This window comes from Cnephaeus nilssonii, assembly GCF_951640355.1.
Source record: "Cnephaeus nilssonii genome assembly, chromosome: 1".
NCBI classification, from domain to species: Eukaryota; Metazoa; Chordata; class Mammalia; order Chiroptera; family Vespertilionidae; genus Cnephaeus; species Cnephaeus nilssonii.
In genome coordinates, this window is record NC_137072.1 from 16,916,787 (window position 1) to 16,944,446 (window position 27,660).

Consider the following 27,660-nt stretch of genomic DNA (forward strand, 5'->3'; position numbering starts at 1 on the left):
GAAAAGATAAAACAAAGCCAAATAGGAATACACTTTTCTAAATATACACATATACAGCTTATAATGGACTGCAATAAAAACAAGTCAAATGTCATTTGATGTAGTATCTATAAAATGCAGACTGCAAAAATAGTCAAAGGAACATAAAATATATTTTAACTTTAAAAATAACTTAGACAAAAGTCTTAACAATGAAGAATCTGATAAGGTGAATCTGAACAATCCTACCTAATAATAGACAAATATGCAAATTGACCATACCTCCGACACACCCACAAGCCACGCCCACCATCCGATCAGAGCGAGTATGCAAATTAACCCAAACCAAGATGGCTACAGCCACAGAGAGCAAGGTTTCCTAGGTAACAGAGGAAGCCAAGCTTTCCGCCTGCCCTTGCCAGGCCTAAGCCTCCACTCAAGCTACAAAGTTTCAATTATAGAAGGTAAACAAATTCAAACAGAAATGGTGGCAGAATGGAGCTTGAGAGAGCAGGCCAGGGTTGCCGCCGGCAACAGGGGAAGCAAAGCTTTCCGCACACCCTGACTGGGCCCACCCGCTTAAGGCAACAAAGTTTCAATTATAACCCCAACACAAATGGCTGCCGGCCTCAGTGGGAGCCCCAGGCTTGGCTCCACTCCAGGCTACAAAGTTTCAATTGTAGAAGGAAAATAAATTCCAGATAACAGGGCTTCCACTTGGGTTGCCAGGGGGAGTGGCTGGCCTGCAAACCACCACAGGCCCCTCACTCAGGCCGCCCCACACCCCAAGGGAACCCCCACCTGATCCGGGACGCCCTTCAGGGCAAACCAGCTGGCCCCCACCCCTGTACCAGGCCTCTATCCTATCTAATAAAAGAGTAATATGCAGATTGATCATCACTGCAACACACAATATAGCTGCCCCCATGTGGTCAAAGATCCTGCCCCCGTGTGGACACAAGATGGCCACTACAAGATGGCCAGCAGGAGAGGGCAGTGGGGAGGCACCCAGCCTGCAAGGGAGGGCAGTTGGGAGGCACCCTGCCTGCAAGGGAGGGCAGTTGAGAGGGACCAGGCCTGCAAGGGAGGGCAGTTGGAGGTGATCAACCCTGCAGGAGAGGGCAGTTAGGGGTGACCAGGCTGGCAGAGGAGGGAAGTTGGGGGCAAACAGGCTGGCAGCAGAGTGGTTAGGGGGTGATCAGGCTGGCAGGCAGAAGCGGTTAGGGGCAATCAGGAAGGCAGGCAGGCAAGCAGTTGGGAGCCAGCAGTCCTGGATTGTGAGAGGGATGTCCGACTGCCTGTTTAGGCCCGATCCCACTGGGATCGGGCCTAAACGGGCAGTCGGACATCTCTAAAGGGGTCCCATATTGGAGAGGGTACAGGCTGGGCTGAGGGACAACCCCCCTCCATGCACGAATTTCGTGCACCGGGCCTCTAGTATTATATAGAAAAGAATCTAGGAAAAAGGCTTAGGTGTTAAATGTTTATTTCCTCTTGCTCAGAAAATGAGGAGTATAAAACTCCTCAGTGTGATTTGGGCAGCCCTTCATAGCTAGTGCCCATCTTGGCCCAGCCAGATTTCTTATGTCTACAAACAAAGCGTGAGCTGAACATCATCCATGCCTGCTGAAAATGGCTTCTGACTGACTCCCTCTTTTTCCCAGGCAAGTTTTTTTGGGGGGGTTTTGTTTTGTTTTGTGCATAAGATATTTTTAAAAAACACACAAAACTTTGTAAGAACATTATTTTAGAAAATCCATCACACAACCACAAATAGAGCCGGTGATGCTCTTCTCTTTCACCTCTTTCACTGTGGTTCTTTGTTTTGTGGTGTATGTTCTGAGGTTGTTGGGTTTTTGTTATGTGTGGTGTTTGTTTGTTTGTTTGGGGGGGTAACTTTTACCTCAAAGGAATTGCTGAAAAGATGCATTACTTATTTTTATCCCTAACATTCAGCACCTCATCCAGAAATAAGGGCCCAAGATCAAGCTTCATGAAGAGGCAGAAACCTGCCAGATCAGAGAGGGACTCCTCCTTTTCCTTGCCAAGCTTGCACAAGGGTGGAATGGTCAAATATGTCCCTGGCAGGGGTACTGTTCTGAAAGGCTAGAGGAGTAGCTCTCCCTACCATCGTACTGCCACGCGGACCCAGTGGAGCCACAAGAGACATCTCCCTGGTGGACTGTCCCATTCTCCAACAGACTGCTTTTCTCCTGAGCCTTTTCCTCCATGACAGTCTCACAGTTAAGCCTGGGCAGCTTTGTTGGCACAAAGGTCTCCTGTTTGGAATTACATGTCACCAGTGACAATAAGGACAATGAGTGCTCGTGACCTACCATGGTTAGGAGGGAGATAGCATTTTTGAGCATAGGGGAGGGCATTTCTTGTTCTGTTGGCCCAGAAGGACTCATTATGCCCAGGGAACTCACTCTAGTGTACTTTCTCTAGGTTTCCAGGTAAAAAGGTCACAGGTTCCTTGAAGTAAGAAAATATCTCCAAAGACATCATGCTGGCTCTCTGCCAATGTGAATGGTGTGGCAAGTCTCCAAGGAGACAAAATGTCCTTCAGCCCTGGCCTGTGTAGTTCAGTGGTTAGAGTGTCAGCCTGCACACCAGAGGATCACAGGTTCAATTCCCAGTCAAGGGCATATACCTGGGTTGCAGGTTCAATCCCCTCCCCAGTCTATCAGTGAGTGTGGAAAGAAAGTAAATGATGTGTCTCTCTTTCACATCAATGTTTTTCTCTCTCACTCCCCCTCCTTCCCGCTTTTCCACTCTCTCTCTAAAAAAACTAATCAATGGAGAAAATATGCTAGGGGGTTAATTGGCATTTTGAGAATGTCTCTTTTGCAAAAAAGGAAAAAGGGACACTTTCTTCACAGAGGTTATATGTTTTCAACAATCCTTTCAATAGGAACTGTCTCACCACTTGTGTCAGGTAGCTTCAGAAGTGGCTATGAAAGGAGACAGAGGTCAAAAAGACCTTCCTAAAGTTTCAGCAAAGCGGGGCTTTTTGAAGAGTCAGTTATAACATCCAATCCCTTTCACAACATGGAAGAAATCAGCAGCACCCGAGGATCTCAGCTGCCACCCCAGCTGCTGCCCAGAGGCTCATATACAGTCCCCCCTGCTAGTGCAGACCCAGCCTCACAGCCCAAGGCACCCCTGCCACTGAGGACAGCCTGCTGGAGAGAAGGTACAAACAGAAATAAAATATTTACAAGTGTCTTTTAAACTATTAAAAACTATACAGCATAAAGCACATTATTATAATGGAAACAAAAGACTACAGTATTCAAGAGCTTCTTTATTAATATATTTTTATTGATTTCAGAGAGGAAGAGAGAAAGAGAAACATCAATGAGAGGGAATCACTGATTGGCTGCCTCCTGCATGCCCCCTACTGGGGATTGAGCCCAAAACCCAGGCATGTGCCCTTGACCGGAATTGAACCCAGGACCCTTCAGTCCACAGGCCAATGCTCTATCCACTGAGCCAAACCGGCTAGGGCAGGAGCTACTTTTCAAAAGTTATCTTGTAAAATGGGAAGCCCAAAAGTCTATTTATAATGCATAGACTTCAAAAGGAAAACAAAGACAGAAAATTATTCCCCTTATTCAGAGTGTCATAGGTCCTAGGAATGTAAGAGTAACAAAGTACATATAAACATGGTCATTTTCATACACCATGTTAACTGCTACTAAAGAGATGACTTTTAAAAGTGGTGAGAGAACACAGAACACAGAGCAACTAATTTCCTAACTCAGAGGAGGTTTCAATGAGGTAACACCTAATTTGAAAAATGATGGGGAAGGAAGACTTGGAGAAGGAGCAAACAAATAGTCATCAAATGGCTTGGGATGTCTGAAATGTAGTAAAAAGCTTAGTGATGAAAGGGACTAGAAACAGAAAGGTGGGCTATGGCCAAATTGTGAAAAGCCTTGTTTGAATTTAATTCTGTAGGTAATATGGTTAGTTTTGTTTTACAGGAAGAAAACAGAAGATAAAAAGGATAAACTGGAAGAGAGAAGGCTAATGGAACAAGAGAAAAAATTATATGAGCCTAATTTAAGCCCTTAAAAGGATGGAAAAACAAATCATAGACAATAGACATTTGAAGAATCAAGTAGAGAGTATAAGGGTTGAGAGGATTTCTGGATGGATGTGCTGGTTGTTGATTTCTTGTTCTTAGTTCCTTTTCATCCTTTTGGTTGGCTCCAGGAACATGGATCTGTGCCAACCTTTAAATATTTTTGCTTTGCTAGCTGATGAAGTGCTGAACTTTGTCAGTAGAGGGCACTAGAACGACATCATAGGAAGAAAGTTTTTCGGATTCTGGTATGCTCAAACCGGTTTCTCCAGCATCTGGCTCCTGTCCCTTAAGCAACTTCTCCAATACCTGGCACCTGCAGTGAAGTGGCCTGCAGTACCCAGCAGTGTCTCTAGTAAAAGATAACGTATAAACAGCTTTCCCTGGAACCCTAAAGGGCAGATTTCTATTAAATTCAGCTTGCATGGCACCACAGTGGTTTCTCTGCCATTCAGTGAGCCAAGGCCATGTCCTCTCCAACAAGGTCATGACCCGGGGCCATGAATCATCCCTTTTCCTGGGGGGTGAAGAAATCTTCCTAGGAAGTTCGACCTGAATCCTAGGAGCAATTAGCTGCTTCTCAAATGTATTAGCCCATATATTTTAGAGTTTTCTTTACTTGTTACTAGCCAATCCCTAGTTATTCCAATCCCCTATAAAAATAGGATTTTTAAAACATTAAACTAAAAATTATATTTTTCATATTATACTGTCACTGTTCAAAGGACTGTGGTTTCTCGCTCCTGGTGGGACTCAGATAGATAAAGAGGGGCTAAAACCACTTAAGTACAAATACACTGGAACTTGGGGGAGTGGCTCTGTTTTGGGCATCTTAATTTTGAAGCCCATTAAGGCTATCCAGAGAGGTAATTTAGTAAGCCACTACCTAAATTACTTTAAAATTTTAGAGACTTTAGGGTTGGAGATACATTGGGAGTTATCAACTTTTGGATATATATAGATGTTAAGTGAAGATATGAAAATGGATTACATACATAACCTGGGAGACTGTGCATAATTAGATTAATAATAAATGCACTATACAGCCAATATTTAAGGGGTTGGCATTCAAAAAAGCCAGCAAAACAGAAAATAACGATCATCGATGTAATATCACTCGATTCAAGAGAGTATTTTAGAAGTAGTACATGTTCAGCAAGGTCAAATGCTAAGAAAAGTTGAAAAAGATGTATATTTTTAAAGAGGCCTGTATTTTACACTAAGGAAGTCAATACCTTTAGCAAAAATAGATCTATAAAATGTTAAAAGTAGTAACCAAACTACGAATGAAGTGTGAATAAAAGCTTAACAAGCACAGTACCCCCTTTTCACAGTTTTGCTTTACATGATTTCAATTACCTGCAATCAACCACAGTCTGAAATATCAGTGAAAATGCCAGAAATAAAGAATTGGAAAGTTCCAAATTGTACACCAGCCTAGCCACGATAGCTCAGTGGTTGAGTGTAGACCTATAAACCAGGAGGTCATGGTTCCATTCCCGGTCAGGATACATACCCTGGTTGCAGGCTCAATCCCCAGGAGGGGGGTGTGCAGGAGGCAGCCAATCAATGATTCTCTCTCATCACTGATGCTTCTATCTCTCTCTCCTTCTCACTTCAAGCTCTCTGATATCAATAAAAATATGTTGAGAAATAAAAATTTTTACAAAGTAAATTGTGCACCATTTCTGAGTAGCATGATGAAATCTCATGCTATGTGCTCTGTCAGGCCTGGGACCACGAATCATCTTCCCTGCCAATTAGTCACTTAGTGGCCCTCTTGGTTATCAGATCCAAGACTGTATTCTTGGTTATCCTATGGATTGTAACATGCTCAAGTCACCCTTCTTTTACTTAATGCATAATGGCCCCTTAGCCCAAAATTATTTGTGCTGAGAATTCAGAGATGACAAAGAGGAAACCATAAAGTGCTTTCTTTAAGTGAAAAGGTCAAAGTTCTTGACTTAATAAGAAAAGAAAAAAAACTATAAGCTGCGTTTGCTAAGATCTATGGTAAGAATGCATTTTCTATCTATGAAACTGTGAAGGGAAAAAAATTAATGCTAGTTTTGCTGTCATATCTCAAATTGAAAATGTTACAGCCATAATACGTAAGTGCTTAGTTAAAATAGAAAAAGCCTTATATTTGTCAGTGGAAGACATGAACAAAAAAAACATGTTCCAACTGACAGGAATGTATTGCACCTGAAAGCATTAAGCCTATACAAAGATTTCAGCATGAATTCCTTGGAACAAGTGATTAGTCACATAACTTTCATTACAGCATACTGTTTTAATTGTTCAATTGTATATTAGTATTGTTGTTAATCTCATACTGTGCCTAATTTATAAACTGAACTATCATAGGTATCTTATATAATAAAAGCCTAATATGCAAATTGACCTAATGGCAGAATGACCGGTCACTATGACACGCACTGACCACCAGGGAGCAGATGCTCAGCACAGGAGCAGCCCCCAGCCCGCAGTCACAGGCCAGCCAAGGTGGGTGCCAGCGGGGGCCCGCTGGTCACCCCGCAGATCGGCCCTGATCACTGGCCAGGCCTAGGGACCCTACCCATGCATGAATTTTGTGCACCAGGCCTCTAGTGTGTATATATAGAAAAAAATGCATATATATCAGTCTTATCCGCAGTTTCACGTATCCACTGAACATCTTCTAATGTATCACCCACACAGATAAAGTGCGACTATTGTACAGTTAGAAGTTCTGACTACTTTTTCAAAAATTCTGAAAGCAAAGAAAAAACAAGTTAACCTTTTGCACTCGGATGTCGAGTGTGACTCGACACGGTTAGCATTAGAATAAAGGAATCGAGAAAAAAGCAAGCGAGTGCAAAGGGTTAATAGTTTGAAGGAAGTTAAAGGGCAGCTGTTTTGTTTGTGTTGTAGAGTGGATATTTGGATGAGCAAGACTTGATGAAAGCAGTCACCACACAGCAAAGGAAGTGAGAGCAGAGATGAGGTAGGATGCTTACGCTTAAGAATGAAACTTTGTGAAGCGATAACTAGCACTCATTAAAGACAAAACAATAGAACTAATGAAGGTATCATCAGAGATTAAGAATACCAATTATACATTTGAGACCATTAGTCTTAACTTCAACATTGGCTTCTAGAGTTTAGTTCCTTTTCAAGCCCCCCAAAATGAACTTTAATACTGTCCTAGCAATTTCACTTAATGAGTCAAAGACTTAGCAATTTGGGATAGTAAAATGGTGTTGTTTATAGCAACAAAAATTTAGAAACAATATCCAAAAATGGGACATCATAGGATGAAGACGTTGAAGTCATTAAAAAATTGGAAAATGTATGAAATAACAAGTTCATAGGACTATTAAATGAAGAAAGCAGAACCTAAATCAGCACAGCAGTGTGTTCCAATTATCTATATATATATAACAAGGTATATGCTAATTAGCCTATTCAGGAAGAGGCTGCATCACGACCCGTTCAGGAGGAGCTGCGCGTGCAGATAGACGGGAGGGGACTGCGCGCCGCCCCCAGCCCCAGCAGCCATGGGGAGGCTGGGGCTGGGGGCAGGCCAGAGCAGAGACACAACACACAGGAGCACCTGTACCCACCCCAGTGGCTTGGAGCACACACCCACCCAAGTGGACACAATGCAGCAGCTGGCGCTATGTGAGTCAGGCGCGGTCCCTGGCCCCCCGTGGAGTGCCTCCTCATGCAATTTCATTCGCATGCTGGGCATCTAGTCTATATATATAAAAAGCTAAGCAACCGGCCAACTTGGCGGGTAAGTATGAAGCGCAATGACCACCAGGGGACAGACGCTCAACATAGGAGATGCTCAGCGATAGCAATTCTTGCACTCTGGGACCCTTTGGGATGTGTCGGAGAGCCAGTTTCAGCCCAATCCCCGCAAGTCAGGCTGAGGGACCTCACCTGCCAGAGGGACCCCGCTCATTCCCCAGATGCCCTTAGAGCCGCAGCACTGCCCCAGGTATGGCTGGCCAGGAAGGGACCACAGGAGGTTGGCTGCAGGGCATGTCCAGCCCGTTCTCACCAGTCCTGCCCCACCGGCCACCTCTAATTAATTTCCTTTCAATGTGCACAAATCTGTGCACTGGGCCACTAGTCCTACATAATAAAATGGTAATATGTAAATTACCATCACTCCGCTATGCCCACGATTGGGCCAGCAGGAGGCACAGGGGGCGGGACTCAGGGTGGCCGGGGTAGCTGATTGGGCCAGCAGGACGCTGAGCTCGCGGCGCCAGTGGCGCCGCGAGCTCAGCGTCTGTGTCATGGCTGCGCCGGAGGCTTTCGGAAGGCCTGGTGCACCGGCGGACAGACAGCCAGCCGGCTCCCCCGCGATCAAAAGCCAAAGCGGGGGAGCTGTCTGTCTGTCTGCGCTGGCACAAGGCCTTTCGAAAGCCTCCGCCGCGCCGGAGGCTTTTGGAAGGCCTGGGGCACCAGTGGACAGACAGCCAGCCGGCTCCCCCGCGATCAAAAGCCAAAGCGGGGGAACTGTCTGTCTGTCTGCGCCGGCGCAAGGCCTTTCGAAAGCCTCCACCGCGCCGGAGGCTTTCGGAAGGCCTGGGGCACCAGTGGACAGACAGCCAGCTGGTGCACCAGGTGCATGATTAAATCATGCACTGGGCCTCTAGTAAAATATAAAAGTATTAGAGGCCCGATGCACGGATTCATGCAACTGTGGGGTCCCTCGGCCTAGCCTGCGCCCTCTCGCAATCTGGGACCCCTTGGGTGATGTAGAATAGCCGGTTTCGGCCCGATCCAGACAGGAGGGAGCCCAATCCTGTGCACTGTCTGTCCCCTGGTGGTGAGTACACATCATAGCAACCAGTCGACCAGTCGTTCGATTGCTTAGGCTTTTATATATATAGACTAGAGGTCCGGTGCACAAAATTCATGCATGGGGGCGGGTCCCCCTCAGCCCAGCCGGGACATCCCTCTCACAATCCGGGCTCCTAACTGCTCGCCTTCCTGATTGCTCCTAACTGCCACCCCCACCACCAGCTTGATTATGCCTAACCACCTCTGCCTGCCGGCCTGGTCAACCCCAACTGCCCCCCTCCCCACCAACCTGGTAGTGCCCTACAGCCCCCCTCTTCCAGCCTGGTCGCCCCTAACTACCCCCCTGCCAGCCTGGTCGCTCCACGCAGCCTGTTGTTCAGTCATTTGGTTTTCCCTCACTAACCCCCTTGCCAGCCTGGTCGCCCCCAACTGCCCAACAACCAACCTGGTCACCCCATACTCCCCGCCCCCTGCCGGCCTGGTTGCCCCAACTATCCCCTCTGCCAGCCTGGTCGCCCCTAACTGCCCCCCTGCCTGCCTGATCGCCCCAACTGCTCCCCCGCCAGCCTGGATGGCCCCCCTCCACCGGCCTGGTCACCACATGCAGCCTGCTATTCAGTAGTCCGTCCAGTTGTTTCAGTCATGATGGCTCCTAGCTTTTTATATATTAGGATAACAGGAAAAAAAGAGGCATGAAATATAAGCACAAAATGTTGGCATTATATCTGAGGAATAATAGGTTCACAAGTGAATTTCACTTCTCCCATGTACATATTTTCCGAAATTTCTAAAATGAATATAATTTTACTGCATGTAGCATATTTAAAACACATAACATTTTCCTTAGGAAAAATCTCTTTGCCTATAATTTGGGAGAAGGGTGTCAGGATGTAGAAAACAATGGAATGCCTACAGAAAGAGGCAATAGGAATTGGGTAAACAGTATAAAAGGAAAGCATAAAGATGATTTAGACAAAGTTTCAACTAATTAAAATTTTATCTTAAGTCAAACCTAACAACTACACCCCCAAAAGTGAACTTTCTTCAAATCTTCCTCGACTGGCCTTTGCCATAGGCCCTGATATCAGAACTAAATACATAAGCTATTTATTGGTTAAAGAGGCTTTTAAAAACTTTCCTAAAGATTATAATGTTTTCTATTTTAAAAAATGTATTCTAAACTATAATAAGCACCTCTCTTATTAATGAGCTTTATAAACCCAAGAGTTCCCAGACTAGGAATTCCCTATATCCTAGGCAACACTGATTTTATAATTCTCTAAAATACTTAAAGTACAGTTTCGTAGCTTATACATTTCACTTGCAAGTACCTACATTTTAGTTGTTCAATTACACTATTCTATCCTCCATGAGACTTGGCAGGCAAATATGGCCAGTTAACTATGAGTTCACTGCTACTACTGGAGCAACACAAAAGAAAATCTGCATGGTATCACACAAGTGGTAACCTAGAAGTGAATACTAAGTTTACTTCCATATAAAATTTTTATAAAGAATGAAATAAAGTAACTTTTCTAACTGTGCAATAAAGCCAGGATTAGACATCTTTAATCACAAAGAAGATTAAAGATTAAGCTGATGACAGAAATCACATTACAAATGTCTAAACACAGAAAAATGCTTCAAACATGTTTACAATGTACTAAATCAAAATGCTTTCTCACACAACCAGGATAAAAACCATTACCTCATTGCTGGGAGTCTCATGCTCAGGAATCACATCTCGATGCTCATTTTGAGAAACTGATGCGCTAACAGAAGATGATGTGCTTTTTGGAGAATGGAAGGCATTGATGAGATGACTCAAAGGAACTGTAACCTAGAAAATTATGTAAGTTGATATTTAGTGTGTACCACCACAAAATGAAATATTTCAAAGCATATATCCAAAATTTGATACTTCTCCCCTTCTCCCCTACACCATCCTGTTCTAAGTCACCATCACAAATATGTAGATTTTTATAATAACCTCCTAACTGCTCTCCCTGTGTATGCTCTAGTAAAATTAAAGTCAGATCCATCACTCCTGCTCAAAACCCTCCAATGGCTTCTCTTCTCACTAAAATAAAAACCAAGTTATAAATACTATGATACATAAAGCCCTCCTTGGGTCTTTATTACCTCTCTGAATTTATTCCCTAGTATGCTCCTCCCCTTCATTCTCTCTGCTCCAGCCCGACTGGGCTCCTTGTTATTCCTGAAACACACCTGGCAGGTTTCACTTCAAGGTCTGCACATTATTTATTCCCTCTTGTACAGTTAGTAGCATAGCTCGCCCTTAAACACTCTTGAGTTCTTTTTTTTTTTTTTTTTTTTACAGAGAAGAAGGGAGAGGGACAGAGAGCCAGAAACATCGATGAGAGAGAAACATCGACCAGCTGCCTCTTGCACCCCCCCCCCACCAGAGATATGCCTGCAACCAAGGTACATGCCCTTGACAGGAATCGAACCCGGGACCTTTCAGTCCGCAGGCCGACGCTCTATCCACTGAGCCAAACCAGTTTCAGCAACACTCTTGAGTTCTTAACTCAAAAGTTCATCTATAGATCCTGAGTGTACCACCTTCCTGCACTGTGAATCTCTTCACTGAATTTCACTGTTAAAGTTTTGAAAGCTTGGGAAGCCTGAAAATCTACAACTGCGGCAACCACCAAACAGCTGCGAGCCCCAGAACACTGGTCCCCAATTGGCGCAAACACGCGGATTCAGAGGAGCTCTACACTCCACCACGGAAAGGTCATATTTCGCCTGGGATAAGGAGAGAGAGAACTACATAACCACACATCCAGAGAAGAGAGACCATGGGGAGACAAAGAAACAGACCGCATATGAAAGAAAAGCAGGCATCACCAGAAAAGGAAGTAAACGAAATAAAGGCAAGCAACCTGTCAGAGAAAAAATTCAAAGAAATGGTAATAAGGTGGCTGAAAAGAATGGAAGACAAATTCGACAATATGAGTAAGAACCAAGAGGAAATGAAGAAGAACCAAGAAATGAAAAATGACATCGCTGCTGTAAAGAACTCAATAGAATGTATCAAGAGTAGACTAGAAGAAGCAGCAGAGGACCGCATCAGTGAGCTAGAAGACAAGGTGGGAAAAAATACCCAAGTAGAGCAGCTTCTAGAAAAAAAATTAAAAAGCAGGAGGAGAGCCTAAGGGAACTTTGGGACAACAGGAAACAAAACAACATCCGCATAATAGGGGTTCCAGAAGGAGAGGAAACTGAGCAAGGAATAGAAAACCTGTTTGAAGAAATAATGACAAAAAACTTCCCTGATATAGGGAAGAAAAACCCCACACAAATCCAAGAAGCTCACAGAGTACTAAGCAAAATGAACCCCAAAGGGCACATTATAATTAAATTGGCAAACACTAACAACAAATTAAGAATCTTAAAATGGGCCAGAGAGAGATAGAAAGTTACATACAAAGGAACCCCCATCAGACTAGCAACTGATTTCTCAACAGAAACTCATCAGGCCAGAAGGGAATGAAATGAAATATACAAAGTCATGCAAAGGAAGGGTCTGAATCCAAGAATACTGTACCCAGCAAGACTAACAATCAAAACTGAAGGTGAGCCGAAACCGGTTTGGCTCAGTGGATAGAGCATCGGCCTGCAGTCTGAAGGGTCCCAGGTTCGATTCCGGTCAAGGGCATGTACCTTGGTTGCGGGCACATCCCCAGTGGGGGGTGTGCAGGAGGCAGCTGATCAATGTTTCTCTCTCATCGATGTTTCTAACTCTCTATCCCTCTCTCTTCCTCTCTGTAGAAAATCAATAAAATATATATATTTTTTTAAATTGAAGTTGAAATCAGGAGCTTCACAGTCAAAAAAGGACTAAGAGAATTTATCAACACCAAACCAGCAATGCAAGAAATGTTAAAGGGTCTACTGTAAAAAAAAAAAAAAAAGGAAGTGAATAAGGAACACAGGGGTAAAGAATAAAAATGGTGACAAATAAGTACCCATAAATAATAACTTTAAATGTAAATGGATTAAATGTCCCAATCAAAAGACATAGGGTAATGGATTGGATAAGAAAACACGACCCATATATCTGCTGTCTACAAGAAACCCACCTCAGAAAAAAAGACGCACACAGACTGAGGGTGAAGGGATGGAAAAAGGTTTTCCAGTTGAATGGAAATGAAAAAAAGCTGGGGTAGCAATACTTATATCTGACAAATTAGATCTCAAAGTGAAGGACATAACAAGAGATAAGGAAGGCCACTTCATAATACTAAAGGAAGCAATCCAACAAGAAGACATAACTCTGGTAAACATATACGCACCCAATACAGGAGCACCCAAATACATAAAAAAAACTACTTGAGGATATCAAGGGAGAGATTGACATTAATACAATCATAGTAGGAGACTTTAATACCCCACTATCACCATTAGACAAATCTTCTAAACAAAAATTCAGCAAAGAAACATCAATCCTAAATGACTCACTAGACCAGATGGAATTAGTTGACATCTTCAGAATATTTCACCCCAAAGCCACAGAATATACATTCTTCTCAAGTGCACATGGGTCATTTTCAAAGACAGACCAAATATTGGGTCATAGGCAAAGTCTCTTCAAATTCAAGATAGAAATCATATCAAGCATCTTTTCAGATCACAGTGGCATTAAACTGGAAATCAACTACAATAAAAACAATCCAAAAAATGAAAAACATCATGGCAACAAACAACAATGAAAATACAACAATCCAAAATCTATGGGACACAGCAAAAGTAGTCTTGAGAGGGAAGTTCATAGCTCTACAAGCCTACTGCAAAAAAACAAGAAACAATAGTAATAAATTACCTAACCCTACAACTCATAGACTTAGAAAGAGAGCAACAAGAGAAACCCAGTGTAAGCAGAAGAAAGGAAATAAAGATCAGAGCAGAGATAAATGACATAGAGACCAAAAAAACAATACAAAAGATCAACAAAACCAAGAGCTGGTTCTTTGAAAGGATAAACAAGATTGATGAACCTCTAGCCAGGCTCACCAAGAAGCAGAGAGGACCCAAATAAACAAAATCAGAAATGAAAGGGGTAAAATAACAACAGACCCCACCGAAATACAAAGGATTATTACAAAATACTACAAACAACTCTATTCCAACAAACTGGACAACCTGGAGGAAATGGACATATTCCTAGAAAAATATAACCTTCCAAAACTCAATCAGGAAGAATCTAAACAGCTCAACAGGCCAGTAACTATGGAAGAAATTGAAGCAGTCATCAAAAAGCTTCCGGCAAATACCATGACCAAGTAGGATTTATCCCAGGAATGCAAGGATGGTACAATATCCGCAAATCAATAAACGTGATACATCACATAAACTAATTGAGAGATAAAAATCACATAGTCATATCAATTGATGCAGAAAAAGCATTTGACAAAATCCAACACCTTTTCTTGATTAAAAACTCTCAACATGGTGGGAATAGAAGGATCATACCTCAACATAATAAAAGCTATATATGAGAAACCCACACCTAACATCATACTCAATGGGCAAAAACTAAAACCATTTCCCGTAAGAACAGGAACAAACACCACTCTTGTTTGACATAGTACTCAAAGTATTAGCCATTGCAATTAGACAAGAAGAAGAAATAAAAGGCATCCAAATTGGAAAAGAAGAAGTAAAGCTGTCCTTATTTGCAGATGACATTATATTGTACATAAAAAACCCGAGACTCCATCAAAAAACTAATAGATTTAATAAATGAATTCGGCAATGTAGCAGGATACAAAATTAACGCCAAGAAATCTATGGCCTTTCTATACACCAATAATGAACTTATAGAAAGAGAGACTGAAAAAGCAATCCCGTTTACCATCGCACCAAAAAAATTAAGATACCTAGGAATAAACTTAACCAAGGAGGTAAAATACCTATACATGGAAAACTACAGGACACTGAAAAAAGAGATAGAGGAAGACGTAAACAGATGAAAGAACATACCATGTTCATGGATTGGTAGAATCAACATCATTAAAATGTCCATACTACCCAAAGCAATCTATAGATTCAATGCACTCCCCATTAAAATACCAACGGCATATTTCACAGACCTAGAAAGAACTCTCCAGTAATTCATCCGAAATAAAAAAAAGACCCCGAATAGCCACAGAAATCCTGAGAAAAAGAATAAAGTAGGAGGAATCTCAATACCAGATTTCAAGCTGTATTACAAAGCTACTGTTCTCAAAATAGCCTGGTACTGGCACAAGAACAGACATAGATTCAATGGAATATAATAGATAATCCAGATATCGACCCAAACCACTAAGCTCAATTAATATTTGACAAAGGAGGCATGAACATTCAATGGAGTCAAGACAGTCTCTTCAATAAATGGTGTTGGGAAAGTTGGACAGATACATGCAAAAAAATGAAACTAGACCACCAACTTACACCATACAAAAAAATAAATTCAAAATGGATACAGGACTTACAACATAAGATGGGAAACCATAAAAATACTAGAGGAATCCACAGGCAGCAAAATCTCAGACATATGCCGAAAGAACTTCTTCACTGATACTTCTCCTAGGGCAATGGAAGCTAAAGAGAAAATAAACAAATGGGACTACATCAAAATAAAAAGCTTTTTCACAGCAAAAGAAGCCATCAACAAAACAACAAGAAAGCCCACTGTATGGGAGAACATATTTGCAAATGTTATCACTGATAAAGGTTTAATCTCCAACATCTACAGGCAGCTTATACAACTTAATAAAAGGAAGATAAATGATCCAATAAAAAAATGGGCAACTGACCTAAATAGAATCTTTTCAAAAGAAGACAGAAGGAAGGCCAAGAGACACATGAAAACATGCTGAAAGTCACTAATTATCTGAGAGATGCAAATCAAAACAACAATGTGATACCATCTCACACCTTTCAGAGTGGCAATCATCAACAAATCAACAAATGACAAGTTCTGGTGAGGATGCAGAGAAAAAGGAACCCTCGTGTACTGCTGGTGGGAATGCAGACTGGTGCAGCCACTGTGGAGAACAGTATGGAGTTTCCTCAAAAATCTAAAAATGGAACTCCTATTTGACCCAGTAATCCCAGTCCTAGGAATATATCCTAAGAAACTAGAAACACCAATCAGAAAGGATATATGCACCCCTATGTTCATAGCAGCACAATTTACAATAGCTAAGATTTGGAAACAGCCTAGCTGCCCGTCAGCAGATGACTGGATCAGAAAATTATGGTACATCTACACAATGGAATACTATGCTGCCATAAAAAAGAAGGAATTCTTACCATTTGCAGCAACCTGGATGGAACTGGAGAACATTATGCTAAGCGAAATAAGCCAGCCAATGAAAGAAAATACCACATGATCTCACTCATTTGTGGATAATAAAGAACATTATAAACTGATGAACAAAAAGATAGATACAGAGGCAGTAAAGCATCAAACAGACTGTCAAATTACAGCGGGAAGGTTAGGGAGAGGTGGGGGAGATAAGAGATCAACCAAAGGACTTGTATGCATGCATATAAGCATAACCAATGGACGCAAAACACTGGGGGGTGAGGGCATGTATGGGAGTGGGGTGGGGGGGGCAATGGTAAGCTATGTACACATATAATACCTTAATAAAAATGGGGGGCAGGGAGGAAAGAGCAGTGCCTGATACTAAAAAAAAAAAAAAAAAAAAAGTTTTGAAAGCTCAAACTCCAGCCCAGACCATACATGCCCTAGGTCTGGCTATGGTTGAGAGTTCCCACTTTCTAATCACTAGGTCTTACTGATGACCAGACCAGCCCTGATGCTATCTTGTATATAAGCTATTTATTGGTTAAAGAGGCTTCAGAAAATCTGGTCACTTTATTGACAGAAATCACCTTATTCATTTTATTAGCATATATCACTTTATTAGCATAAATCCAGGAGTGATTCCAAAGGACTTCTTATAAATAATTACACTTCTATGGCTCACAAAATTCCAAAGGTTTTTTTTTGCCCTGGCCAGGTTTTTTTGCCCATCATCCAGATACACCAAGATTGCACATTCAATCCCAGTTCATACATGGCACATATAAGAATCTATCAGTGAATGCATAAATAAGTGGTATAATAAAATCGATGTTTCTTTTCCTAAAATCAATAAACAAAAATTCAAGAAAAAAAAGAAATTCCAAGGGATTTAGAAACTGTGCTAAAAATTGGGAACACAAAAGAAATCTTTATTTTGTATTATACCACACTCTAAATATAAATATAAATATAAATTCCAAGTGGCAAGGGATTTTTTTCTTTATATTACCTTATTTCTCTCTATTTTATTTATATAATTATTTAGTATAAAATGTTTCATAAATTATATTTTATTTTTCTTTATTTTATTCATAACTTCCATATTTCATTTTTGTTATTCAATACCACAGCTCAGTGAAGCAACAATGCACAAAGTAGATGATAGATAAATATTTGTTGAGTAAATGAATTAAATAGGTTCTTCTTATCCAGGTTTTGTACTATGTGCTTTACTTATATTATTATTTAATCTTCATTTAACAGCCATAAACTTGTTACTATTACACTTCCTATTTAATTAAAACAGCAAGAATTTAGATAGGTTCAGTGGCATATTCAAAGTCACACAGCTAGTAAGTACAGGAGCAAGAATTCTAACCCAGATAATCTGAATCCAGATTCCAAGTAAAGACTTTTCATTTCAGTTATTGATATAAAAATAAATTTATTTCATGTTAATTGAAACAGGCTGTAAAATTATCTGTAATATCTGTTCTTAACTATGCCAATACATATTTGTGTAGAGATAAAAAATATAAAAGAATTTATTTTAAAAAGTGTTCTCTTTGAATAGATTACAGGTCATCTTGATTTCATTATTTACATTTTTCTTTTCAGCATTTTTGGCAATGAGCTGTATTATTTTTAGAGCCAGAGTGAACAATAAGTTCTTTTAAAACTAGCGGAATAGCCCTGGCTGATGTGACTCCCATGGTCAGAGTGCCAGCCCGAGCAACAAAGGGTTGTGGTTCAATTCCTGGTCAGAGCACATACCTGGATCGAAGGTTTGATCCCGGGACCCGGTTAGGGCATGTGTAAGAAGCAACCAATCCATTTGTCCCTCTCACATCAATGTTTCTCTCCCTCTCCTTCTCTCTCTCCTTCTCCCTCTCCCTCTCCTCTTCCTTCCCTCCTTCCCTCCCTCCCTCCCTCCCTCCCACTCTCTAAAAATCAATGAATCAAAATGAAAAGGGAACCCACTGTATGGAAGAACATACTTGCCAATGATAAATCTGATAAAGTGTTAATATCCAAAATATATAAAGTACTCATACAACTCAACAAAAGAAATTAAACAATCCAATTTTAAAATGGGCAAACTGATGAACCGAGTGGATCCAGAGACATGGAAGCATGGAACAGAGTGCAGAATCTCAAAGGGAAGTTGGCGAGGGTGGTTGGGTGAGAGGTAATCAACCAAAGACCTTGCATAAGCCATGGACACAGACAATAAGGCATGGGGGCGGGGGGGGGGGGGGGGGCGGAAGTAGGCAGGAGGGAGTCAATGGGGGAAAGAGAGGGACATATGTAATACTTTCAACAATAAATAATTATTTTTTAAAATAGGCAGAAGACATGAATAGACATTTCTCCAAAGAGGACATACAAGAGACATGAAAAAATGCTCAAAGTCACTAATTATCAGAGAAATGCAAATTAAAACCACAATGAGGTATCATCTGTCAGAATGGCTATCACCAAAAAGGCAACAAACAAAAAGTGCTAGTGAAAATGTGAAGAAAAGGGAACACTACTTCACTGCTGGTGGGAGTGCAGATTCCTGCAGCCAATATGGAAAACAGTATGGAGTTCCCTCAAAAAATTAAAAATGGAACTTTTATTTGACCCAGTAATCCCACTTCTGGGAATATATCATAAAAACCCCAAAAACACCAATCATAAAGAATATATGTGCCCCTATGTTCATAGCAACTTATTTACAATAGCAAAGATTTGGAAACTGCCCAAGTGCCCATCAGTGGATAAATGGATAAAAAAGCTGTGAGACATTTACACTGTGGAATTCTATGCAGCTATAAAAAAAAAAAAAAAAAAAGAGGGATCTCTTAACCTTTGAGACAGCAGGATGGACCTGGAAAATATTATGTTAAGTGAAATAAACCAAATTGAGAAAGACAAGTATTACATGATCTCACTTATTTGTGGAATGTAATGAACAAAATGAATTGACCAACAAAATAAGACCTGAAGGTCCGTTTGTGGTAGCTCAGTGGATTGAGCATCGTCCCATGGACCAAGAGGTCCCAGGTTCGATTTCCAGTCAGGACACATACCCAGGTTGTGGATTCGATCCCGAGCAGGGGGCATGCAGGAGGGCAGCTAATCAATGAGTCTCTCTCACCATTGATGTTTCTATCTCTCTCTCTCCCTCTTTCTTCTTCTCTGGAATTAATAAAAAAAAATTTTTTAAAAGACCTGAAGCATGGATGCATAGAACATACTGACATACCTCGAAGTGGGGATGGGGGGGGACAAGAGGTGAACCAAAGAACTTATATACTTACTAGAGGCCCAGTGCACAACATCCGTGCACACGGGGAGCAGGCCTAAGCCAGCGGTCAGACATTCCCCAAGCAGGCCTAGGCCAGCATTCGAACATCCCCTGAGGGGTCCTTAGTGCCTCCCAGCTGTGACCCCGGCTTCTGCCTGAGTGGCACAGCCCTTGTGGGAGCACACTGACCATCAGGGGGCAGCTCCTGCATTGAGTGTCTGCCCCCCTGGTGGTCAGTGTGTGTCATAGCGGCCAGTCATCCCCCCCCCCCCCCGTTCGATTTGCATATTAGGGTTTTATTATATAGGAGGATATGCATAGCTCATGGACTAGGCCAGTGATGGCGAACCTATGACACGCGTGTCAGCACTGACACGCGTAGCCATTTCTGATGACGCACGGCCGCTGAGGCGGCCGCATGCCGAGGATGAAACATTTGCTGCTCCTGAGGATGAAACATTTGCGAAATGTTTTTTCCTCAAAGTGACACACTACCCGAGTTATGCTCAGTTTTTTGGCGAAGTTTGACACACCAAGCTCAAAAGGTTGCCCATCACTGGACTAGGCAATAGGGCAGTGAAGACCTGTGGGGGTGGGTGGGGGCTGGGAGAAGGGAAGAAGGGGGGGAATGAGAGATATTTGTAATACTATCAACAATAAAAATATATTTTTTTTATTGATTTTTTTTACAGAGAGGAAGGGAGAGGGAGAGAGAGTTAGAAACTTCAATTAGAAACATCGATCAGCTGCCTCCTGCACACCCCCCACCGGGGATGTGCCCGCAACCAAGGTACATGCCCTTGACCGGAATCGAACCTGGGACCTTTCAGTCCGCAGGCCAATGCTCTATCCACTGAGCCAAACCGGTTAGGGCTAAAAAATATATTAAAAATTAATGGGAAAAATATCCTCAGGTAGGATTAACCAAGGGGAAAATGTTACCATCAAGAGAGATTTTTAAATGAACCGAGAACAAAACTTTGTTACAAGTGTTTATTCTTGAGAGAAGATAATTGCAAACTCTTGGAATAATTCTTCTCTGCCCCATCTTTTGCTTTAAGAAAAGATGGGGAGGAAGCTGAATCAAAACTTTAACTGCAGGCAGTCAATAAGTTGAAAATATCTGTCATTTCTGGTCCCCCCCCCCCAAAAAAAAAATGAAAGCTTTCGTGGCAGATTATCCAAATTGTTACAGCACGTTTCGGTTCAATTTCATTTAAAAGGAAAGAAAGAATAGGGGATCGGAGGCAGAAATATGGAAAGCAACTATTTACTTGCTTCCTTCACATCTATGGCAAGGAGGTCTCTACCCAATCTCTACCCCCGAATGTCCGGCACTAAACAATGCCTGGGAGATTCTCTAGCAAAAATTCCACGCAGTCAACTCGACCAGCCAAGATCCCCATCACGCTTAGGGCATGCCCCTGCTTCACCGTCAGCCCTGTACTCTCAGCGATACCCCTGAGTCCTTCTGGCCCCCAGAACTCAAGTTGGTGTAATCGCTTCCCTGCAACGACCCCTTAGGAGAAACTGCTTCCAAGAAAAGCAAATGGCAAACAGACGCGGGGGGGGGGGGGGGTTTGGGGGCTGGGCGGGATGCCGGGACTCACCTGGGGCTGCACCGTGCTCGAAAGGGAAAACATCTCCTTCGGGCCCTCGGCGACCTCACCCGCCTGCTGAAACCGCCCGTCCGTCCACGCCAGGCAGGGAGGCGCGGAGCCCTTTTTCTCCCTCCCCTTACCCGCACTCTGCCTACGAACGGAAAATGGCTTCCCCTCCCTAAAGCTGCGGCACCGATCATCTGCCCCGGAAAGCAAAGCTCTAACGCAACAGTACTTCCGGGGCAGGGGAGCACCGCCCCCGCCAGACCCGGGTCAGCCCTCGGCCTTCCTCTGGCGTTTCTGCCAGTGCCGCTGGCCGCCGAGAGCAGTTGGTGTTCCTGTTGAATAAACAGCACATTGACTAACCCCGAAAGCTCCTTTGGCCGTATTTTTCTTTTCCTTAGGGACCGGCCTCCACCCTCTTAAACCTTTCTCCAGCTTCCTTATGCAATCAATGTGTGGTGTCCCGACTGGGATAGAATGAGCTGCAAGGTCTTTGGTTACACGTGTGTTCTGTTTTCACAATAAGTAGAAAATTCTGGCTCTTGATCTTAATCTGCTTCAATCAGGCAAATTACATCCCGTTAAAATGTCTGATTACACCACCCGATTCCTGCTCTTCCAGTTTCTCTACATCTACCGTGTCACCGGCCACCATTTTCCAGAACCTACCCCACCGGTTTACATTTCGGGGGGGGGGCGGAAAGGGGGAACTGGGGTAGGTCGCGAAGGAGTTTTTTAAAATGCAGGAAGTCGGGATTCCCACAGCCTCCTTTGAAGGTCGAGAGTTAACTCTTCAAATCCCGCGAAGCAGCGTCAGGTACCCGCGGTCCCTTTTCTTGTTTGTAGCACCGCCTGCCCACCCCCTCTCATCACAGAGAAGGTGGGCGGGGGTCACTGCCCTGGAGTAGTGCGTGGTTGGTTGGAGAAATTCCCAGCGTCCCCGCCCTCACTCCCATTGGGTCCTTCGGCGTCTGCAAAGGGGAAATGACCGGAACGGGGCTGCGCTGGGCTGGACGCGGCGAGCGCGGCGGCGTGGTGACGTCACGGCTGCGGGCGGCGTGGGCGGGGCCTTGCTTTGAACCCAGTTGGCGGGAGCGGTGGCTGGGACCGGGACTCTGGCGGCGGCGGCAGGCTTCAGTCTGGGCTGGCCTGCAATGGAGTCCACCGCGGGGAGCGAGGAGGAGAGTGGAAGAGGCGCAGCTACAGGGAAATGCGTGACTAGGATCTCGGTGCCAAGACCTCCCTCCATTGAGGACTTCACCATAGTGAAGCCCATTAGCCGTGGCGCCTTTGGGAAGGTGTATCTAGGACAGAAAGGCGGCAAGTTGTATGCAGTCAAGGTAAGCCCTTACTGCTGCCCCCTGAATTGGGCAGGCTCCGGGGCCGCTGGAGCAGCTAGATTGGGTGGCCCCGTTTGCTGACGCCTGCACTGACCGCTGCGAGCTGCCCTCTCACCCGGGTGACATCAGCCCAGGGCAAGTTGGTTGTCTCAACTCTGCCCCACCCTTCTCTTCACACCGCGATTGCTTAGGAGACACCAGAACTTCTGAATCCTTTATACTGATTTGGCCTTTACAAGGATTAAGTTTGAAACTTTAAATTTTAAAGTTATTTTCCAAATTATGTTTTAATTCCATCCGTTTTATATAGATGAATGTCTGACCTACTATATAGCGAGAAGATCTCATTAAACAACCTCATTTTTTACCATTAAACCTTCCATTATAAGTCTAGAATGAATTTTTATTTAAAGATAAACTGAAATACGTCCTAAACCAGCCTTTTATCCTTGCAGCAGTATATAGCATTCCAAAAGCATTCAAGAGCTTTCAATGTGTTTAAAGTTGTTCCAGTCATTCTTGGTTATCCAATCTCGTAGTTTCAGATTACTCACATTTCAGCAGTTAGTGTTCATGATAAAGGGAAGGGCAGAGCTGTCTGACCAGCAGGAGAAAGTTTCAACTTTCTCTTGGACATTGCTATATAAATGTCTAGCAGGCATCTCCATATTGTACTTGCCTAACTTTGACCACTCCTCTCCACTAACTGCCTCAACTCTGAACCTCATGCATTCCTTCTCCATTTAATACCACCACCATTATCCCTGTCATAACCTTGTGTCATTTAACTTTCCTCTGTTTCAACTGTGTATCCTATCTTCTCAAGGATACAACTGTGTATCCTATCTTGTCAATTTTGTCCAACATTCTTATTACTCCTTCCATTCCATTCCATTCCATTCCCTTCCCAAGTCTGCCCTTCATTTTGTCTTCCTCCTTAAATTCATTCTCTTTCTTTATTCCTTCCTCCTTAAAGTAGAATTTTATTTTTTAGTAAATTAAATATTGGGTAACCATCACCACAACCCAATTTTAGAAAATTTCTATCACCCCAAAAAGATCTCTCCTGCCCATCTGCAGTGCCACCCCTTTTACCCTCCTCCCAGGTAACCAACAACCTACTTTCTATCTCTATAGGTTTGTCTTTTCTAGACATTGCATATAATTAGAATCATACAATATACAGTCTTTGTTTTCTGTTCACTTGACATGATATTTTTAAGTTTCAACAGGCCTTCATTTCCATACCTAATCTACTAGAATAGCCCCCTAACTGGAATAACTTTTTTTTTCATCCATTCCTCAGGCCGGGACATAAAAGCTAAAGTCCGCACTCCTTAGAAAAGCATTCATTTTTAAAAAGAAAAAAACATTTCTGCTTCATTCTGGCTCTAAACTTCCACTTGTATCTTCCACATATCCTGTGTTCCAGTCACTCCAGACAATAGACTAGTCCCTGAATTTTGCATTTTGTCTTCCTTCTGAGTTTATCTTTATTCTGGTCCCTCCTTAAGTGCTTTTCTTCTACCCTTCCCTGCTCCTCTTCACCTATGTTATTTATGTATTAAGGTTTATCTTAGCCTCCCCTTCAAACCTCCCCTGACCTTTCAGACCCATCCCATTAAAATGAACTCTTCCTTGCTTCTTATGTTCCCAAGATGCTTTGCTTTTCCTTCTACTGTACTTTCTAAACAGTCATTATCTGTTGTTGAAATGAAAACCAATGAAATCAATTCATTTTTCAGTATTTATTGAGCATCCCTTCATTTGTAAGATCAGGGCTACAGTGGTGATCAAAACAAACCTGCCTTCATGGAATTTCCGATCTAATGGAATGATAGATTACAAACTGGCTTTGTCAGTTTCCCATAGTTTTCTTCTGGTAAGGATCTAAGGTTAGAATTGACAATGTATTCATGATTTTATTAAATACCTCATCTTCATTTCCTTGAGTTAGTCCTGAAACTTGATCTCAATGTTACTATTTAGTTAGGGCTCTGCATTTAATGTAGATCAGTGGTGGGCAACCTTTTGAGCTTGGTGTGTCAAACTTCGCCAAAAAACTGAGCATAACTCGGGTAGTGTGTCACTTTGAGGAAAAGACATTTTGCGATATTTATAGTTTAAATAACATAAATGTATAATTGTCATATATAATTGTATTTAATAAACCAAAAACTAAATATTTAACTTACCTGCTTAGTGACTTCTTTGTTCATCCGTCAGTCGGTTTCTTTTGTTGGTCTTGATATTATTTAGCTTGTGTGGGGTGCCATGAACTAAGATAAGTGAGGGGGAGGGGGAATTCTTTAACTAACCTGCCTATTAATGACTTTTTTGTTGCTGAATTTCATTGGCTAAATCTTCAATTGAAGGTTGGTATGTTGTACACTTCAGGCCCAAGCAAGTGCTACTAACTTCATCTGTCAATCTGTTTCTTTTGTTGGTTTTGATATTATTTAACGCTGAGAATAAGGCCTCACAAAAGTATGTAGAGGGAAAAATTGTGAGTAAAGCCATTGCTATATTTTTCAGGGTGCTAAAAGTGTCTGGTAGTCGGTTCCAGGCACTCCAAATTTCCTGTTCGTAGTGGCACTCCTCTTGATTCTCCAAGCGGCACCTTTCCAGATTCTCAAGCTTTGACCTCAAGTCGACAAACACCTGAGCCCAGATACTGTCTTGAAATTCTGCAAGTTGCATCTCCAAATCATCAATTTGCATCCATTGGAAACCATTATATCCAAACTACTGTAGACTACTACATCAGGATACTTAATTATTTTCATGGTCTGTTCTAGACTTCTAAATTGACTAAATCTATCACTAAACTGGTCAAGTAACGAGTCTAAAACATGCTGGTACTTCATATGCAAGAGTTCCATTTCGTTTTGTACAGCTGCACTGGCCTTCTCAAAATACTTTGTTACTCGAGGAAAATACTTATAAGTTTTAGTTTCTACATCTCGCTTGAAAATTTTAACTTTGCTTTCAAACGCTTTTATGTATACAAACATAACGTCAATACTTTTGCCAAAACCTTGTAACTTTAAGTTCAGTTCATTAATATGAACAGAGAGATCTGTAAAAAACATCAGGGTGTTGACCTACTTATCATCATTAAGCTGAGGAAAGTTTCCCAGATCCTTTCGTCAAGAAATACCTTAATTTCTTCAAAGCACTCCAAGACTCTAGTCGCAAATGTTTCATCCTCCGGAGCAGCAAATGTTTAATCCTCGGCATGCAGCTGCCTCAGCGGCCGCGTGTCATCAGAAATGGCTACGCGTGTCAGTGCTGACACACGTGTCATAGGTTCGCCATCACTGAGTAGATTATAGTTTTATCTCTCTACTAGTTATTTTGAAACTTGAAAAAATTAGTGTTTTGTTTTGTGGTGTTTTTTTGTTTTGTTTTGTTTTTTTGTAAGGCAGCATCTGAAACTAAGTTTCAGTAGTTCTAACCATTATTAAGATTTTATTTTCTAGGCAAACTTCCTACATTCTTTCTCTTTCTGGTTCTATTTTCATCCATCAAAGAATCAGAAAGTAAAAAATATATACTGGGTGTCATAAAAAAATATACACACACACTTTTGAATAATTATAAAGGCACTGTTTATTAAGATACATTTCATTTTCAAAATTGAGCTCTTAGCTGTTAAAGTGTGTATACATTTGGGGGGGGGCACCCTGTAATTAGTTACTATTTCTCTGTGCCTAGGTTCCTGGTTATCTGGGAGCTATTAGGAACATTACTACCTTTTGATTTTGTTAAAAGAAGAGCAGACCTACCTTGAGCTAGTGCACAGACCCTGTCGGAGCCCAACGCAGCTGGTCAGGGTGATTACTTCTTCGCTGACATGCTGGGCACGTCGCTCTTCCTGCTTGTCGTTCTCTATCACTACATGGCCGTCAACAAGAAGCAGGAATGAAAGTGGTGCCTTCTCCGCCCCAGGGTTCCAGGGCATAGTCTGATGCAAGATGGAGGGTGTGAGGGGCCTTCACACTTCACTTCATCCCTTCTACCCATCACAGCATATAAAGCAACTACACCTGGATTTTTCCAAACAACTTTTATTTCCTCAAAGTCTTCCTTAATCCTATGGAGCAAGAAGCTGCCAGTGAGTAGAGGCTGCTTTCTTTTCTGCTCCCTCCCCCCGATATAAAAATATAGACTTTGTGTGTTTTTTTGTGATCAAAAAAAATGAGCAAAACATGCCCTTGCCGGTGTGACTTCGTGGTTAGAGCATCAGCCACACACCAAAGGGTTTCTGGTTCAGTTCCTGGTCAAGGGCACATACCTGGGTCGCAGGTTCTGTCCCTGGTCTGGTTGGGCACATGCAATGCAGGAGGCAACCAATGGATGCAAGACACATTGATGTTTCTCTCTTTCTCCCTCTCTCCCCTTCTCTCCCTCCCTTCTACTGTCTCTAAAAATCTATGGGGAAAAATATCCTCCAGTTAGGATTAAAAGAAAAAAGAAGAGCTGAACAGAAACTGTTTTCCCTCCTAATATACAGGACAGTCAAAGACCATTTGTTTACTCTTTTTCCTTCTTAAAAGGGATTGTGATACTTTTGACACTTGATAGCAAGATAAACCCAAAAGCAGAACATTTCTGTTGGAAATGTTCTGCTTTTGTTTTTTTTTCCATATTAGCTATTTTTCTGGCAGTTTCCTGGTGGCAATCCAAAATCCAAATGACATCTATGCATTTTCTCTCTCTGGTTGTTTCATGGTGGTAATTTCAACCCTGAGAACAATTTGTAATTAAAAAATAAAATGAATGTCTATTGTCATGTTATCTACTATAGGTTGTCAAAAAAGCAGACATGATCAACAAAAATATGACTGGTCAGATACAAGCTGAGAGGGATGCACTGGCCCTAAGCAAAAGTCCTTTCATTGTCCATTTGTACTATTCACTGCAGTCAGCAAACAATGTCTACTTGGTGAGTAAACAATTTTACTTTTTTGACTTCAATCAGCAATCACTGAACTCAGTGACTTAAAACTAAGGTCTCTGGGCCAGCGTACCTCGGTTTAAATCCCAGCTCTTGCACTTACAGTGAAACATCAGTTCTCTAACTTCTCCCATCTCCAACAATTAGGTTCTCTACCAAGTTGTTTACTGAAAAAAAATGTCTCTCATTGTGGAACAACCCTTTCGTGCTGACTCAACAGCATGACAAAGAGCATCTCTCAGTACTACATGCCAGGTGCTATTCTAGTAAC

General features: G+C 42.3%; 2 protein-coding genes and 1 pseudogene across 4 annotated transcripts in view; 1 reads left to right on the plus strand and 2 right to left on the minus strand.

Annotated features, from left to right (window-relative positions):
* Positions 1–21,274, minus strand: part of YME1L1 (YME1 like 1 ATPase) — a 74,925-nt gene extending 53,651 nt beyond the window's left edge. Inside the window, exons 1-2 of the mRNA XM_079772695.1 lie at positions 21,096–21,274; positions 10,578–10,709 (exon numbers count right to left, since the gene is read on the minus strand). Coding sequence (XP_079628821.1) covers positions 10,578–10,709; positions 21,096–21,128 — 165 coding nt within the window. The 5' untranslated portion in view covers positions 21,129–21,274. The remainder of the gene's footprint in view (positions 1–10,577; positions 10,710–21,095) is intronic.
* Positions 1,369–7,802, minus strand: LOC307102085 (cdc42 effector protein 3-like; annotated as a pseudogene). Its single transcript has 2 exons — positions 7,701–7,802; positions 1,369–2,555 (listed from the first exon to the last, which is right to left on the minus strand). The product of its transcript is annotated as a cdc42 effector protein 3-like (transcript).
* Positions 21,275–22,196: 922 nt separating the features above from the next.
* MASTL (microtubule associated serine/threonine kinase like) overlaps positions 22,197–27,660 on the plus strand; it is a 47,824-nt gene continuing 42,360 nt past the window's right edge. For both annotated transcript variants that reach the window (XM_079772934.1, XM_079772935.1), the window contains exons 1-2: positions 22,197–22,429; positions 27,240–27,377. In XM_079772934.1, the coding sequence (XP_079629060.1) occupies positions 22,244–22,429; positions 27,240–27,377 (324 nt within the window). In that variant the 5' untranslated portion in view covers positions 22,197–22,243. The remainder of the gene's footprint in view (positions 22,430–27,239; positions 27,378–27,660) is intronic.